This window comes from Neoarius graeffei, chromosome 1 (genome assembly GCF_027579695.1).
Source record: "Neoarius graeffei isolate fNeoGra1 chromosome 1, fNeoGra1.pri, whole genome shotgun sequence".
NCBI lineage: Eukaryota > Metazoa > Chordata > Actinopteri > Siluriformes > Ariidae > Neoarius > Neoarius graeffei.
The window spans coordinates 3,031,460-3,047,731 of record NC_083569.1 but is presented as its reverse complement, the minus strand read 5'-3'; the positions used below and the strand labels follow the sequence as shown (position 1 = coordinate 3,047,731).

Genomic DNA, 16,272 nt, shown 5'->3' with positions numbered 1-16,272 from the left:
CCGTTGCTATGGAGTCACGCGACAGTGCAAAGCCTCTATTCTCATCATCTTGGCACTTATTTATAAAGCAACTCTTTCAAATCTGCATGAGGGATTAATAAAAGTTAAAATCTTATCTTAAATAACAGCAGTCTCCTTGCTGCTGCTTTCAGCACTGGACAGCTTCCAGCACTTCGACCCGCCTTTTCTGTTTGGCCCCGCCCCTAAAATGCATGATTGACAGAAATCGTGGCTATACACTGCTCCTGAACAGCATGACGATGGGAGTGAGGGAATTTTTGTGCCTCTCACATGCAACCGAGCTTTCACTGTGTTTCAGGCTGGAGAGGAGAGGAGAGGAGAGGAGAGGAGAGGTGTTCGGGACCGGACCGGACCGGACCTGCATCATGGAGCGCAAACTGAAAACATCACAAAGGATTTACATCTGGCGTGACGGCGAGACTGCACGCGCGGTGCAACAGGAGTGCGCGCGCGAGGATTAAAAATAAAAATAAAGTATAATAATAATAATAATAATAATAATAATAATAATAATCAGAACCACCTCAGAAGAATGACTGTTGGAGTGGAGCGAGCCGCGCGCGCGTGTGCGAGGATGCGGGGTTCTCTGTAGACGCGCGCGCGCTTGAGGACGCACGTTTGCGTAACTCCAGTACCGGTGTTTAGGATGCGCGCGCTGAGGAGGAGGAGGAGGAGGGTTTAAGAGCGAGCGAGCGAGCGAGTTTCCTCCGGCGCGCGCGGTCATGGGTGTGCTGCTGCTCTGCCTCATTCTGCACGCAGGACTGGCGCGCGCCACGCACGACGGCTACGTGGAGTGGTCGGACGGCGGTGACGATGACGACGACGACGCTGCTGCTGCTGCTGCTGCTGAAATCGGCGCGAGGCAACACCGTGTCCGTGGCACGGAGCGCACGACTTCGGCGGGGGCCGGAGCGGAGGAACTGCCGCGCGTGGTGGCCGCCTTCCTACACACGGGCGACGCGTCCGCGCTCGCGCACGTGAACTGCTCGCGGCGTTACGAGCTCAGCAGCCTCGGTTCCGCTCCGCCGGCGCCCTCCGTCGCTTCCGTGCGCTCCGTTCGCGCAGCGCTGGACGCCGTGTCGCGCGCCGCCGACTTCCTGAACGCGCTGGCGCGCGAGACGAAGCAAGAGGAAGCGGAAGCGCAGCAGCAGGTGTGGTATCGCGCGCTGGTTCGGAGCATGCTGGACCGCGAGCCCAGGATCCACCGCGCCGCTCTCGCGCTCCACACCGAGCAGCTCCACCTCCAGGCCACGAGGACGGACGGGCGCGTGGAGCTGCGAGAGCTCTCGGGGGAGGAGTCCGAGCGGAGCCGCCAGGGCCGGAAAAGAACCCGGATGACGGCGCAGACTCGAAGCCCTCAGGGAACGCAAGGTCACGTGCAGTGGTCTGCGCCTTACCTGGAGTGTGAGCGCGCGCGCTTTATCCCGCACTGGCTGCTTACACTGTCGCTCAAAGTGTACCGACCGAACCCGAACCCGGACACAGGGCCAGAGATCAGGTGAGTCCAGGTGAGTGTTCAGGTGAGTCCAGGTGAGTGTTCAGTGAGTCCAGGTTCAGTGAGTTTTCAGTGAGTCCAGGTGAGTGTTCAGTGAGTGTTCAGTGAGTCCAGGTGAGTGTTTAGTGAGTGTTCAGTGAGTCCAGGTGAGTGTTTAGTGAGTGTTCAGGTGAGTCCAGGTTCAGTGAGTTTTCAGTGAGTCCACGTGAGTATTCAAGGGATAGTTCGGGATTTTTGACATGAATCTGTATGGCATCCCCATCAATAGTGTCGTGCAAATACACTGACTTACCCCTGACAGCATCCTGTGAGTCCAGTTCTTGTCCAGTTTTGGTCCAGACGAAAGTAGTCCGGCAAGTTTGTTGGGGTCACGAACGTAAAACGTTTTTCGTCTGAAAACAGTATGTGTTCAAAAGAGTGATATATTTGCATCACAAAACCGTTGCCAAATAAAAAGTCAGACCTCGAAATCGCTTGGCACTATTTTCTCTCCCTTCTTATCACTGCGCGCTGCCGGCTTCATCCAGCTGCGGCTCCAGCTTCAAGGATAAGCTGGAGCCGCATAAGTAGGAGTCCCGGCGGGTGGTTTGTATTCGATTCGTTTATATCCCGACCTTGTCAGCTGTCACATTTATGTTCATGGACCCGGTAAGCTGGTAAATAATATTAATTTTTTTTCTTCTTTACCAAATTCTAACAGAAAACGAGAGCGCCCGAAAGGGAAAACCGAGCCCAGCCGCCTCACGGCTGTAATGCAAATTGCTTTCCTCCTCAGTATACAAGTGCGCTTCCATGGCAGGGAAAAAGAAACTACCACTGCTGCCTATGTAGTGCCCTATTTATACAAATAGGAGTCATTCAGGATTCAGCCATGACACGGAGCAAAAACATGGCTGAATCCTGAATGACTCCTATTTGTATAAATAGGGCACTACATAGGCAGCAGTGGTAGTTTCTTTTTCCCTGCCATGGAAGCGCACTTGTATACTGAGGAGGAAAGCAATTTGCATTACAGCCGTGAGGCGGCTGGGCTCGGTTTTCCCTTTCGGGCGCTCTCGTTTTCTCGTTTGCCGGACTACTTTCGTCTGGACCAAAACTGGACAAGAACTGGACTCACAGGATGCTGTCAGGGGTAAGTCAGTGTATTTGCACGACACTATTGATGGGGATGCCATACAGATTCATGTCAAAAATCCCGAACTATCCCTTTAAGTGAGTGTTCAGTGAGTCCAGGTGAGTGTTCAGGTGAGTCCAGGTGAGTGTTCGGTGAGTCCAGGTGAGTGTTCAGGTGAGTCCAGGTGAGTGTTCAGTGAGTCCAGGTGAGTGTTCAGTGAGTTTTCAGTGAGTCCACGTGAGTGTTCAGGTGAGTCCAGGTGAGTGTTCAGTGAGTCCAGGTGAGTGTTTAGTGAGTGTTCAGGTGTGTCTAGTGAGTGTTCAGGTGAGTCCAGGTGAGTGTTCAGTGAGTGTTCAGGTGAGTTCTAAATGAGTGTCCAGATGAGTGTTCAGTGAGTGTTTAGGTGAGTCCAGGTGAGTGTTCAGTAAGTGTTCAGGTGAGTTCTAAATGAGTGTTCAGGTGAGTTTTAAGTGAGTGTTCAGTGAGTCCAGGTGAGTTTCAAATGAGTGTTCAGTGAGTGTTCAGGCAAGTTTTAAACAAGTGTTCAGTGAGTGTTCAGGTGAGTTTCAAATGAGTGTTCAGTGAGTGTTCAGGCGAGTTTTAAACAAGTGTTCAGTGAGTGTTCAGTGAGTGTTCAGGTGAGTTTTAAATGAGTGTTCAGCAGGGGCATAGTTAGGGAGGGTCCTAGGGTGCCCGTGACCCCCCCCCTTGTCGGATCATACATTTTTTCAATAGTCGCATAAGAATATTAGAAAAGCGCCCACTGTAATTTTTCTAACATTTTTTTAAAAACTAGATTGTCACCTCAGCCTCATTAGGGTTCTATAACCTTGTACGGACTTCCTGTGGTTTGGGCGCGAAAACCCAGTTCTGCGCAAGCGCAACACGATCGCACTAGAAAGCACGGTCAAGCTGCCAGTGTAGCTGCAGTCTTTTTAGTTGCGTATTACGAGTATTTCCTCTTGTGTTAATAATTCGCCGTGTCAGAACAAGCGAAACTTTCCTCCTTCTTTCGACGTGAAGAGGAAAGCAATTTATTATATCTTTTTCTCCATCAAAGTTGCATTTTGTGGCTTCAAAGCGAAGTTTTAGTGCCGTTTCTAGAACTCAGTTCTAATGTACTCAGGCTGCCAGTCAGTGTGTGACACCCCCCCTAAAAATCCTAGCTACGTTCCTGTTCAGTGAGTGTTCAGTGAGTGTTCAGTGAGTGTTCAGGTGAGTTTTACATGAATACATGAAGTGATCTCAGGTGAGTTATCCGTGCTGCAGTGATCACACACACAGGTGTTTGATGAAGGACTCGGATCCTCCACACACACTGGCTGGAGTTTCCACAAACCAACCGAAAAGGTGCTGTGAACATTCATCACAACAAAACACGACAATTCACAGAACAAACCAGGATGTGCAGTGCCTTCCAAAATTATTGGCACCTCTTGCAATGATTAGAAAAAAAAAAATCCACCTATTGGTGAAGTCGCTTAATCTTGCGTTGAAAAAAATAAGAAAAATCTAAACCTTAATTGAAAGAAATTCATTCTGAGAAAAAAAACAAGTAACTATTTTCAACAAAAACACATCTGCCACACAACTAAATGATAGCGAACACAGTGTAATTGAAGCTTGTAATTTAAATTTTAGTTGATTGGAGAGCGTAGGAACTTTCAAGCTATAATCCAGCCCTGCGTCCGAAATCACTCACTCGTTCACTACTCCCTATATAGGGAATTACTGTATAGAGGACTACATAGTGAGCTCATTGGTAAAATGTAAAAACGCTTTCGGACACTAGTCCGTCACGCTGGTATTTACATCATTACTGTCACACAATTAAAACGTGGGTTTTAAAAATAATAAATACATGCATGTGTTTTTGTGATAAATCCGTATTTTAGACCCCTTCGCATGTTTGTAAACAAACTGACCGTTGCCAGGATGTGCGCGCAGCCTGGACTCAGAAACAATGGCGCTGCCCATAGACCAGCATTATGAGCTGTCAGATTATGCAAAACAATTGTCGTTACAAGATCAAGAATGCTACATAAATAAGTTAACTCTAACAAGTGGACATCGCCTACCGGATCCGCATTTAATTAAAGAGTGGACGGACGATGTTAGTAAGTTCCCTGGTATACAATGGCCAGATATATACTCGTACCTTATTGACAAGACTTCAGTGTACACCCACGAAAAACTTCGTGCCTACAAGTCTTTAGACGCATATGATTATGTTATGTGCGGGCATGGACAACTTGATTAACAATGGGACATTCATATTCATTTTGTTTTAATCAAATTATGCCAGTGATGTGATGGCAATGTGGCTTTAGCTACAACAGCAAATCCCAACACTAAACAGCAATTTGCAGGAGGTAATGGCATGAAAGGAATGATAGTGTAAAGAGTGCAGCTAAGAGAAATCAGAGCTGCGTAAAAAGCGAGAGGCAGAGAGCAGAAATGAAACTGAACGGGGCGGGAGCTAGGTTAGAGCAGTCAACGTAAGTTGGCATTTAGAGTGAGGGCACACAATTTTACCTTTCCATCCTTGCTTTAAAATTGTGATTTTCGGCAGACACAAATAATGATGGCACAAAATCTGGACTGCTTGAGTCAAGCAAGACCTCTCCTACAAACAAAACTGCATGCAAAGCTAAGTTAACATGCTAACAATATTCATTACATCGTGTAACTATGACCAACTAATCAGACAAACGTTACCAAAGTATTTTGCTACATCAATAAACAAAGACTAGAAAGAATAAAAAAGAAAGGTTTAATAAATAGCCTGATCTTACCTGTGATGAAGTGGGCGCTGCAAACCCGCGCATTTCTGACGGTGCTTTCATCTCAGTCTACACGTTTGATGGCTTGTAGCCATAGATGTCGGCGATTTTTTTTTTTGGAATGGGTGAGATCCTGCTGGAATTCTGTACATTTTAACCCCATCACTGCTACGATTCTGACACCCGACAACACAACAACTAGGCATTTCTGAGTCTTTTTTGGGTCCAGGCTGCGCGCGCAATTTCCGCTTTCGTATGAATGACGTTTACTGCGAAGGGGTCTATACTGAGCGCATTTCCCATAATACAAAGTACCTGCAGCTTTCAGTTCTTTTAAATCAAGGCTGAATCCTTTCTTCCTTCTTCGCCGCTGCCTTTTATTCAATCACATCTGATACTTTTAATTTGATTTCTTTCAGCGCGACCGCAATGCATGATGGGATATATTGCTTTGGTTAGTGACCATCGTTGTACACTACTATTCGTGATGCATTGTGGGATACTTTGAGTGCACTATATAGGGTGTAAATAATCCTCACTAAGGTTTCGGACAGGACTACAAAATGGCGTCCTCACTATATAGTGAGTAAGGAGCGATTTCGGACACCGGTTCTGACTTCCTGATTAACCGGGAGACAAATATGAGGTGACACAGAGGCCAAATTCTCTCAACATCACCATGGGAAAGATAAGACACATAAACCCAATGAAGAAGTGTGTTGACCTTCATAAGTCAGGGAATGGATATAAAATATAGCGCCTTGTCTGAAAATGTCCATTTCCTATGTCCTGTTAGGGCAATAAAAAAAAAAAAGTGGGCACCAGTTGGAACTGGTACACACTCGCCTGGAAGAGGAGCCAAGTTTATTTTCCCTCACGTACAGTGAGGAGGAGGGTAAGAGAGGCAAAAAAAAAAAAAAACATCCCCAAGGATCACTGTTGGTGAATTACAAGAAAAAAAATCTTATGGTTTGCAAATTTCCCAAACCTGGATGATGTGGGGAGATTGTGTAAAGAGGAATGGGCTCAATGCCCTGCTCTGGATCTCCTACCTTATAAAATGTTATCGGAGAGACGCGGTGCTGTTTTACTGACAAAGGGAGATCGTACAAAATAAAAACAATAACGTCTGATACTGAGACATATTTTATCTTCAGCAGTGTTGGCGGGTCTGGGTTTTTATATTTTTTTTTGCCTGAAATGATACGAATTATACCAACTGTGTTAAGTACAGTGTTTATACAGACCAGGATTAAAATGTAAATCATCATTAAGAAATCAGGTTGTTGTTTTTGTTGCTGTTACCATGGTAACAGTATATGTATTTTTTTTTAAAAAGGTGACTTTTGCTGCTTAGTTGTTTTTGTAGGTATTACACATTTATGATAATATAATGAATTAAAGACCTTGATGAAAGAACTGATGAAAGAATATTTAAAAATGTATCACGCCGTAAAAATGCAGCTGTGAATTTAGATTCTTTTGGTTTGTTTTGTTTGTGGTCTTTAGTTTTAATTCCTCTGTGTGTGCGATAATATTGCCGTTGGATCTGACTGGTTAGATTTCCTCCAGCAATCCCATCTCATCTCTCGCTCTCTCTCTCTTTCATTCTCTCACTCTCTTGTGCTCTCTCTCTCTCTTTCATTCTCTCTCTCTCTTGCTCGCTCTCTCTCTCTCTCTCCTGCTCTCTCTCTTTCACTCTCTCTCGCTCGCTCTCTCACTCTCTCTTGCTCTCTCGCTCTCTTGCTCTCTCTCTCTGCACTGCATGCTGGGAGTTTGCTGGTGGAGGGTGTGGTGAGCGTTAGCTGAGAGCTTGCGATTTTCCTATCTAAACTTTTCTCTTGTTTTTTGTGTTATTTAATTTTTGAGTAATTTGTAGTTGTTAGTAGTGGTGTTTTAGTGTTGTGTGTGCATGTGTGTTTGGTTGTTGGCTGTTTGGCGGGGATGGCGTCCTCCGGGACGCCGCCCCTGTCCTTGATCATGGAGTAAGGGTGGTGCCACAACCCACGGTTCTGGTAGAGCAGGTGCTGCTCGCAGTCGGAACACAGGTGGGTTATGGTAATATCCTGTGCGCCTCCCGCATGAATAAAGCAGTGGTGGTGGTGTTTATGAAACATGAAGAACTTGCTAATCAGCTCATAGAGAGCAATATATATATAAACAATGAGCTTGTGCAAGTTTCCCCGTTGGCAGTGCCCTCTGTCCGGGTCACCGTGTCCTGAGCCCCTCTGTTTATTCTCAGTGAAGTGCTGGAGAGAGAACTGAAGCGCTTCGGGAAATTCGCGAGTGGATTCCGGACAGTAAATTTGGGCCGTAGGAGCGATAAACTCAAACATGTTCAGTCTCTCCGGAGACAAGTGTTTATGTTTCTGGACTCCCCGACTCAAACACTGGAAGTTTCCTTCTGTGTTAAACATGAGGAAGGGTTTTACATGGTTTATGCGAGTTCGGGGAGCATGAAATGTTTTGAGTGTGGGGATGTGGGTCACAAGCGGGTCGCGTGTCCTCACAGACAGCGGGGAGCAGAGCCGCCTGCGGCCACTGGGACTGTCAGTGAGGAAAGAGGAAGGAACGGGACTGGGAGCGGGGTGACCGCAGAGACTGACGGTGGGGAGGGGGACAGCGGGGTGGTTGTTGTGACAGACGGTGGGGAGGGGGTCAGCGGGGTGGTTGATGGTAGGGAAGTGGACAGTGGTGAAGCTGTTGTGACTGACCATGTGGAGGGGGGCAGTAGAGCGACTAATGTGAGTGACAGCGGGGAGGTGAACAGTGGTTGGCCAACGCCATCAGAATCTGCTCCACCCGCTCAGGTTGAGTCCGGCAGCTTCGCGCCTGGAGCTACGGAGACTGGAAGGAGTGTTTCAGCAGAGTAGATGGAGGCTGAACAGAGCAGGGTGGAGCCAGGAGAGGTCAGTGTAGGGGGGTCCGAGCAGAACGCGGAGTCTCCGGTCTCACAGGAGGCTGTCAGACCCGACAGTAAGACAGAAGACATGACGAAGCCGGACTGCTGTTATGGTGACAATGTGACTGACATGGACTCTGACTCTGACTCAGTTTCTATAACAGGCAGTATTTCCCAAAGCGAGGACCTCTATTCATCTCATCTCATTATCTCTAGCCGCTTTATCCTTCTACAGGGTCGCAGGCAAGCTGGAGCCTATCCCAGCTGACTACGGGCGAAAGGCGGGGTTCACCCTGGACAAGTCGCCAGGTCATCACAGGGCTGACACATAGACACAGACAACCATTCACACTCACATTCACACCTACGCTCAATTTAGAGTCACCAGTTAACCTAACCTGCATGTCTTTGGACTGTGGGGGAAACCGGAGCACCCGGAGGAAACCCACGCGGACACGGGGAGAACATGCAAACTCCACACAGAAAGGCCCTCGCCGGCCCCGGGGCTCAAACCCAGGACCTTCTTGCTGTGAGGCGACAGTGCTAACCACTACACCACCGTGCCGCCGGACCTCTATTCACTCGAGGAAATCAATAGTTTTTTGAACGAAACCTTTGGAAAAAAAGCAAATGTTAAAGATTATTTTCCCAATATTGAAAAGTTTATTAGATCAGTTACTACACTTCAAAGAATTGTTGGAATGGATTTGAGTGCAGGAGTTGCGATTTTATTCTCTTCTGTTTTAGATATAAACATCGTGTCCAGTACAGAGTTGGTGAAGGGTAGAGTTCTTACGGTAAAAGTTAAAATACAGGATTTTACTCTTAGTTTTATCAATGTTTAAGCACCAAACCAAGGCTCTGAACGTGAAGAGTTGTTTAATTTATTAAAAGAGAAGTTAAGTTGTAATGATCAGGGGAGTGTGCTTTAATGGGGGGAGACTGGAACTGCTGCACAGGCTTTACATTAGACAGGACTGGAGAGGAACCACACATTCACTCCTCGTCCATTTTATCTCACTTTTTAAAGAGAACCGATCTGGTCGATGTGTGGAGAACGAAGCACTCTTCAATCCGACAATACACATGGGTGAAAATATCTGACGGTAGAGTCTGTGCAGCAAGGCTGGACAGATTTTATATTTCTGCACCTTTTACTTCAAGAGTTATTGGCTGCCAAATCTCCCCTGCTGTTTTTACAGACCATCACTTAGTTTTAATGGAGCTTTTTTTTTATCTTCCGTGGAAAAACCAAAGTCCTTTTGGCATTTTAATGTTAAGTTATTGCATGAGAGCAATTCCAGCGTTATGGACGTGACACTTGAACTCAAAATGGCAACAAATGACCCAGTGCATGTTTTATTGTCTCCCAGTATTTAAACAGGTGTTGCATATTTTAAGGCTGTACCATACTGGAGAAGTGATAGAACAAGAACAATTCCCATAGTACATCTAGGGCATGCCAGAAAACGCCAATAAAAGATGCGTTATGGATGTGACAGAAAAAGTATCACTTTTCTTGGGTGACTGTACGTTTTTATCAAACTCTGTGAAATTGTAAACCTAATGTCGAAATGGAGATATCCATTTGATAGAGGGGTCCAAGGTGAATATTAAAAAAATCTTTGTTTAAAATATTTTGTATTTCATGCAGTGTTTCGGAAGGAAAAGTCAGCGTTATGGATGTGACGAAATTCCGTTACGGATGTGACGCGTCTGAAATAGACATGGCGTATGTTTAGAAAATCAGCAATTTAACCACCATAACCCTTTGAAAAACTCTCTAAATATCAGCTAAAACTATCAAAGTTCTTAAATAATATTTAGGATGGCTATTGTTTTGCTGTTTTGTGGATTTTTGCATACATTTCTGTGGCTTGTGGCAATAATATAGAATTGTACATGATCAAAGTTGATTTTAGCTTGGGGTTTACATTATAAGAAAGAAAGACTGACAGTGACATATTAGGTTGGTTACAAATTGGTTCAACTTATTCACATCTGTAAAATACAGGCCTAGGTGATATCTCTGGGAGTGGTTTTGATGTATTACATGTTGCTTTATTTTTGCATGGTGAGGTTGACATTTACATGGAATTGCCCATGATCTTAATTTTTGTAAAAATTTTAAATTATTTTGGATCTATTGGAGATCCAGGAAGGAAACCTTTCCTTCACTCTTGAAGTGGTGGGAGGTAGGAAAGGCCCAAATTAGAGTGTTTTGCCAGCAGTACTCTTTTAATTCCACAGCCAAGATCCAGAGAACTGTCCAGAAACTGGAAGAGGAAATAAGAGACTTGGAAAAAAATTTCTTTACCTCACAAGCTGATCAACCAAAAAATGATGGGCTAATTTTTAAAAGGCAGGAACTCAACTCCCTTCTGCAGGACAGAGCTAAAGGAGCACTAGTCCGAGCACGTTTTACTAGACTCCAAGACATGGATGCACCAACTTCATTCTTTTTTAACCTGGAGAAATCTGCTGTTCAGAGGCATCAAATGGTCTGTCTTCGTCGTTCTGATGGAAACATCACTACAGACCCAGCCGAGATGAGGAAGCTCGCAGTGGAGTTTTATACAGATCTGTTCAGCGCAGGCAGCTGTGACATGGACTGTGCTGCAGAGCTACTGCAAGGGCTTCCTCAACTGAGCTTAGAAGACCAGAACACTCTGAACGCAGAAATCGTTTTAGATGAGCTGACTGCTGCAGTGTCCCAGACGGCACCAGGCAAGGCTCCGGGACTAGATGGTCTTCCTTCTGACTTTTTTAAACACTTCTGGACGATACTGGGACGGGACCTTTTGGCCGTTTTTAAAGTGTTTTAAAAAATGGAGCCTTCAGACTTCCTGTAGGCGAGCAGTTCTTTCACTGCTGCCCAAGAAGGGAGACCTAGCTCTTTTAAAGAACTGGAGACCTGTAGCTCTTTTATGTACGGACTATAAGATCGTCTCCATTTTATTTTTAATAAGGGATATATTTGATTTTTGTAATTTGTACAATATTAATGTTGGTATTTTATCCATTGATCAAGAAAAGGCGTTTGATCGTGTGGATCATGGTTTTCTCTTCTCCACCTTGCAGGCTTTTGGAATTGGGGGGAGTTTTTTATCCTGGGTCAAACTACTGAAGCCTGATGTTTAGTAAAGGTGTGGGGAGGGTTGAGCTGCCCTGTGCCAGTTAAAAGAGGAATCAGATAGGGCTGCCCTATCTCAGGCCAGCTCTACAGCATTGTCATCGAACCTCTTCTGTGTAGGCTGAGGAGCAGGTTACAGGACCTGGGTCTCCCTGAGCTGGCTCAGAACCGCTCTGTGGCCGTCTCAGCTTATGCAGTTGATGTTAATGTTTTTATACAAGGTCGGAGAGATATACAAGAACTTAAAGAAAGCCTGACTATGTATGAAAAGGCCTCCTCCACTAAAGTTAACTGGGACAAATGTGAAGCATGTCTAATAGGTCAGTGGAGCCCAGGAGACGTCCCTGATCTACCCGGGAAACTTAAGTGGGAAAAAAGAGGCATCAAAGTTCTGGGAATGTACTTGGGGGGAGAGGACTTCCAAAAACAGAAATGGAAGGGACTGCTGGAGAAGGTGAGCGCCAAGTTGTCTAAATGGAAATGGTTGCTTCCCCAGCTGTCCTACAGGGACAGATGGCCAATAACCTGGTCGCCTCTTCTCTTTGGCATAGACTGATCATCTTACTGCCACCACCAGGCCTCGTGAAGGACATACAGCGGCTCCTGGTGAACTTCTTCTGGCCAGGTCAGCATTGGCTGAGGGCACCAGTTCTGTATTTCCCTGTAGCTGAGGGAGGACAAGGCCTCATGGACATTCCATCAAGAATTGCTGCCTTCAGACTGCAAAAAGCGCAGAGGCTACTTTATGGCTGCGGTTATTGCTGGCTGGCGTCTGCTCAGCTGCTCCCGAGGAAGGCTGGCCAGCTAAGACTGGACAAACAGCTGTTTCTTCTAAAGACCTCTGAAGTTGACCTGACTGGAATAACACCTTTCTACAACTCTGTGCTTGATGCGTGGCGGACGTTCAAGACCACACGGACCACGGACCTCAGACCTGGTTTGTGGATCTTCGAGGAGCCGTTGTTATACAATGACTTTTTTACATCTAGGATGCTTTCTTCCATGTCACTCCGCGTCAAGTTTGTCGAGGCTGGTATCATCAAACTGGGCCACCTCATAAGAACATCTCCGGAGAGGCTTGGTGGAGTCTTCGGCGTCAGGTCTTCCAGGGTGCTGAAGAAGATAGTGGACGAGGTCTGGCAGTCCCTGTCTGTACCCCTCAGGGTGTACGCCCAGGACCGTACCCTGGTTGTCCTATGGCACGAGGACCATGAGTACATCTTTCCTGCACTAAGCGTCAGACCTGCGACTGAAGCGTGGTGAGAGGAGGGAGGGCTGCTTCTGTCCCTGAAAACACCGGTGCTGGGCAACTTCAGCTCATGCGGGAAGAAGCAGCTCTACTACAGCTGCGTAAAGGTACTGAACTTCCGCTCTTTGGTCGGAGTCGAGGTGGACCCAGGTTTTTGCTCCAAAATGCACCCCTAAAGGCTGCTGGAGGATTCTGTATGAGCCGCCCATCGAGAAACGGACGGCTGACCTCCAGTGGAGGCTCATACATGGAGCGATAGCCACAAACAGACACAGGGCTCACTTGGATCCCAGCACTGGGGAGGACTGTCCCTTCTGTCACCAACAAGAAACCCTAGAACACTTGGTGTCTCTTTGTCCTCGGCTAGTGGGCCTATTTAAGACATTGCAAGAGTGGGTGAAACACCTAGGGGAGAAATTTTCCGTCCCTTTGTTTGTCTTTCGGCCGAAATACACAGTCAGGAAAAGACACTCAGGTTTTAATTAATTTTTTAATTGGAACCACAAAACTGGCAATCTGGAAGACCAGAAAGAATCAGATGCTGGGCCTGGGATGGACTGATGCGGTTCAGAGCCTGAAAGGTTTGGTTGCATCTCGTCTTAAGGTAGAGCGTGCTTTTTACACACTAACCAATAACCCTGACACTTTTATAGATCTGTGGGGTTTTAGACAGGTTTTATGTTCACTTGAAGAGGATGGCGCACTAACTCTCAGCTTTTAATGTATAATTGTGTGTGAGAATGTTTTAACAGAAAAGGTGTTTTTATGGACTGAATTTAATGATTTTCTAGGAATGACTTTTTATGTACCTTTTATTTTCTCCATTATTTATTGTTTTATTTCTTGTGAAAGAAAATATACACATGGAACAATGGCGTAATTAAAGGTGGCTTAAAAGTCAAAAGTCTCTCGCTCTCTTGCTCTCTCTCTCTCTCTCTCTCTTGCTCTCTCTCTCCTGCTCTCTCTCTTGCTTTCTCTCACTCTGTCTCTCGCTCTCTCTCTGTCTCTCTCTTTCTGTCTCTCTCGCTCTGTCTGTCTCGCTCTCTCTCTCGCTCTGTCTCTCTCTCGCTCGCTCTCTCTCCTGCTGTCTCTCTTGCTCGCTGTTTTTCCTGCTCTCTCTCTTGCTCTCTCTCTCTCTCCTGCTCTCTCTCTTGCTCTCTCTCCTGCTTTCTCTCTCTTGCTGTCTCTCTCACTCTCTCTCTCTCTCGCTCTTTCTGTCTCTCTCTTGCTCTTTCTGTCTGTCTCTCTCGCTCTCTGTCTCTCACTCTCTCTCCTGCTTTCTCTCTCTCTTGCTCGCTGTCTCTCTCTCACTCTCTGTCTCACTCTCGCGCTCTCTCTTGCTCTCTCTCTCCTGCTCTTTCTGTCTCTCTCTTGCTCTTTCTGTCTGTCTCTCTCTCTCGCTCTCTCTGTCTCTCACTCTCTCTCCTGCTTTCTCTCTCTTGCTCTCTCTCTCTCTCACGCTCTGTCTCACTCTCTGTCTCACTCTCTCTCTCTCTCTCTCTTGCTCTCTCCTGCTCTCTCTCTTGCTCTCTCTCCTGCTTTCTCTCTCCTGCTGTCTCTCTCACTCTCTCTCGCTCTTTCTGTCTCTCTCTTGCTCTTTCTGTCTGTCTCTCTCGCTCTTTCTGTCTCTCTCTTGCTCTTTCTGTCTGTCTCTGTCTCTCTCTCTCCTGCTTTCTCTCTCTCTTGCTCTCTCTCTCACTCTGTCTCACTCTCGCGCTCTGTCTTGCTCTCTCTCTCCTGCTCTTTCTGTCTCTCTCTTGCTCTTTCTGTCTGTCTCTCTCTCTCTCGCTCTCTCTGTCTCTCACTCTCTCTCCTGCTTTCTCTCTCTCTCACTCTCTGTCTCACTCTCACGCTGTCTCTCTCTCTCTCTCTCTCTTTCTTGCTCTCTCTCTGTCTCTCTCTCATTGCTGTGCTCACTGACAGAAATGACGCCTGACAGCTTCAGGTGTTTGTTTCCGTTCCCAGTTGACAGATGGGCCATCGCTGCCTCCAGAGAACTCTCCCAATTCTTGTATGATGGAGAGAGAGAGAGAGAGAAGCATGAGAACGAAGCTGCAGACTAGAAGAAAACGCATTCTGTGTCAAATCTAATAATCTTCAGTTGGAAATAGCAAATCCTGCTCGAGGTCATGTTTTATCTCTCTTGGTGTCTCTCAGGAGGTTGTGTTGTTGTCGCCTCACAGCTCAACGCAACAACACACGCCACAATTTGACACGTTTTTGGACCAAAAAAAAAAAAAGGTGCATGACCAATAACACAACAACAACTCGTCTTAATTGTGTCCTCATGGATCTTATCACCTGCAAATCTCTGTCTATTATCTCTGTGCTTCACTGCATGTGGGGTTAAAAGGTAAAATATTCCGTGTTTATTCATCTGTTTACAGCAGCATCCAACGACACACAATCCCTCTAAAATGGGCTATTAAAAAAAAAACTACTCTTTTATAAGATGAGATGAAATGACCTTTAAATCCATGGGAGGAAGAAGACGTTTGTCAGAAGTGTGTGTGTTTCATCTCTGCGTTTATAAGCACATCTCAACAGCGTATGAAGTAGAATATTTTGTGTGAAGTGAAAGTATGTTTTGGAGAAAAAAAACCATGAAAATAAAGTCCTGTTAGTTGAAAATGTGCATTCACAGAGTAGGGAATCTTATAAACTTCGTTACTCTACGCCATCTTATACAGTGGATATAAAAAGTGTACACACCCCGTTAAAATGATCGGTTTTTCTGATGTAAAAAAATGAGACCACGATAAATAATTTCAAAACGTTTCCCACCTTTAATGTGACCTATAACCTCATCTCATCTCATTATCTCTAGCCGCTTTATCCTGTTCTACAGGGTCGCAGGCGAGCTGGAGCCTATCCCAGCTGACTACGGGCGAAAGGCGGGGTACACCCTGGACAAGTCGCCAGGTCATCACAGGGCTGACACATAGACACAGACAACCATTCACACTCCCATTCACACCTACGCTCAATTTAGAGTCACCAGTTAACCTAACCTGCATGTCTTTGGACTGTGGGGGAAACCGGAGCACCCGGAGGAAACCCACGTGGACATGGGGAGAACATGCAAACTCCGCACAGAAAGGCCCTCACCGGCCACGGGGCTCGAACCCGGACCTTCTTGCTGTGAGGCGACAGCGCTAACCACTACACCACCGTGCCACCATGGGAAAAAACATAAAAAATTATTAAAAACATACAATAAGCTGGTTGCATAAGTGTGCGCACCCTTAAACTAATATTTAAGTTTACACCCCTTCCTATCTCTGTGAGCTAATTCATTTGTACCGTCCCTCCCGCTCCCTCAGATCTTCTGTCTGTGGACTTCTGACTGTCCCACGTTTTAAACTGCCATCTATGGGTGGCAGATCATTCAGTGTTGCTGCTCCTCAACTTTGGAACTCGTTACCACAATCGCTTCATGACTGTTCCTTCTCTGTCTTCCTTCAAAGCTAACTTGAAAACTTTTCTCTTTACCTCACACTACTCTTCCTAGTGTGGCTTTTTTTTTTGGTAACTCCTGTGTAAAGCGTCGTTGGGTTTGTGAAAGGTGCTATATA

General features: G+C 46.2%; 1 protein-coding gene across 1 annotated transcript in view; it reads left to right on the top strand.

The window, feature by feature from the left end:
• Nucleotides 1-327: 327 nt before the first annotated feature.
• Nucleotides 328-16,272, top strand: part of gpr158b (G protein-coupled receptor 158b) — an 80,937-nt gene continuing 64,992 nt past the window's right edge. Inside the window, exon 1 of the mRNA XM_060928116.1 lies at nucleotides 328-1,519. Within this exon, the coding sequence (XP_060784099.1) occupies nucleotides 744-1,519 (776 nt within the window). The 5' untranslated portion in view covers nucleotides 328-743. The remainder of the gene's footprint in view (nucleotides 1,520-16,272) is intronic.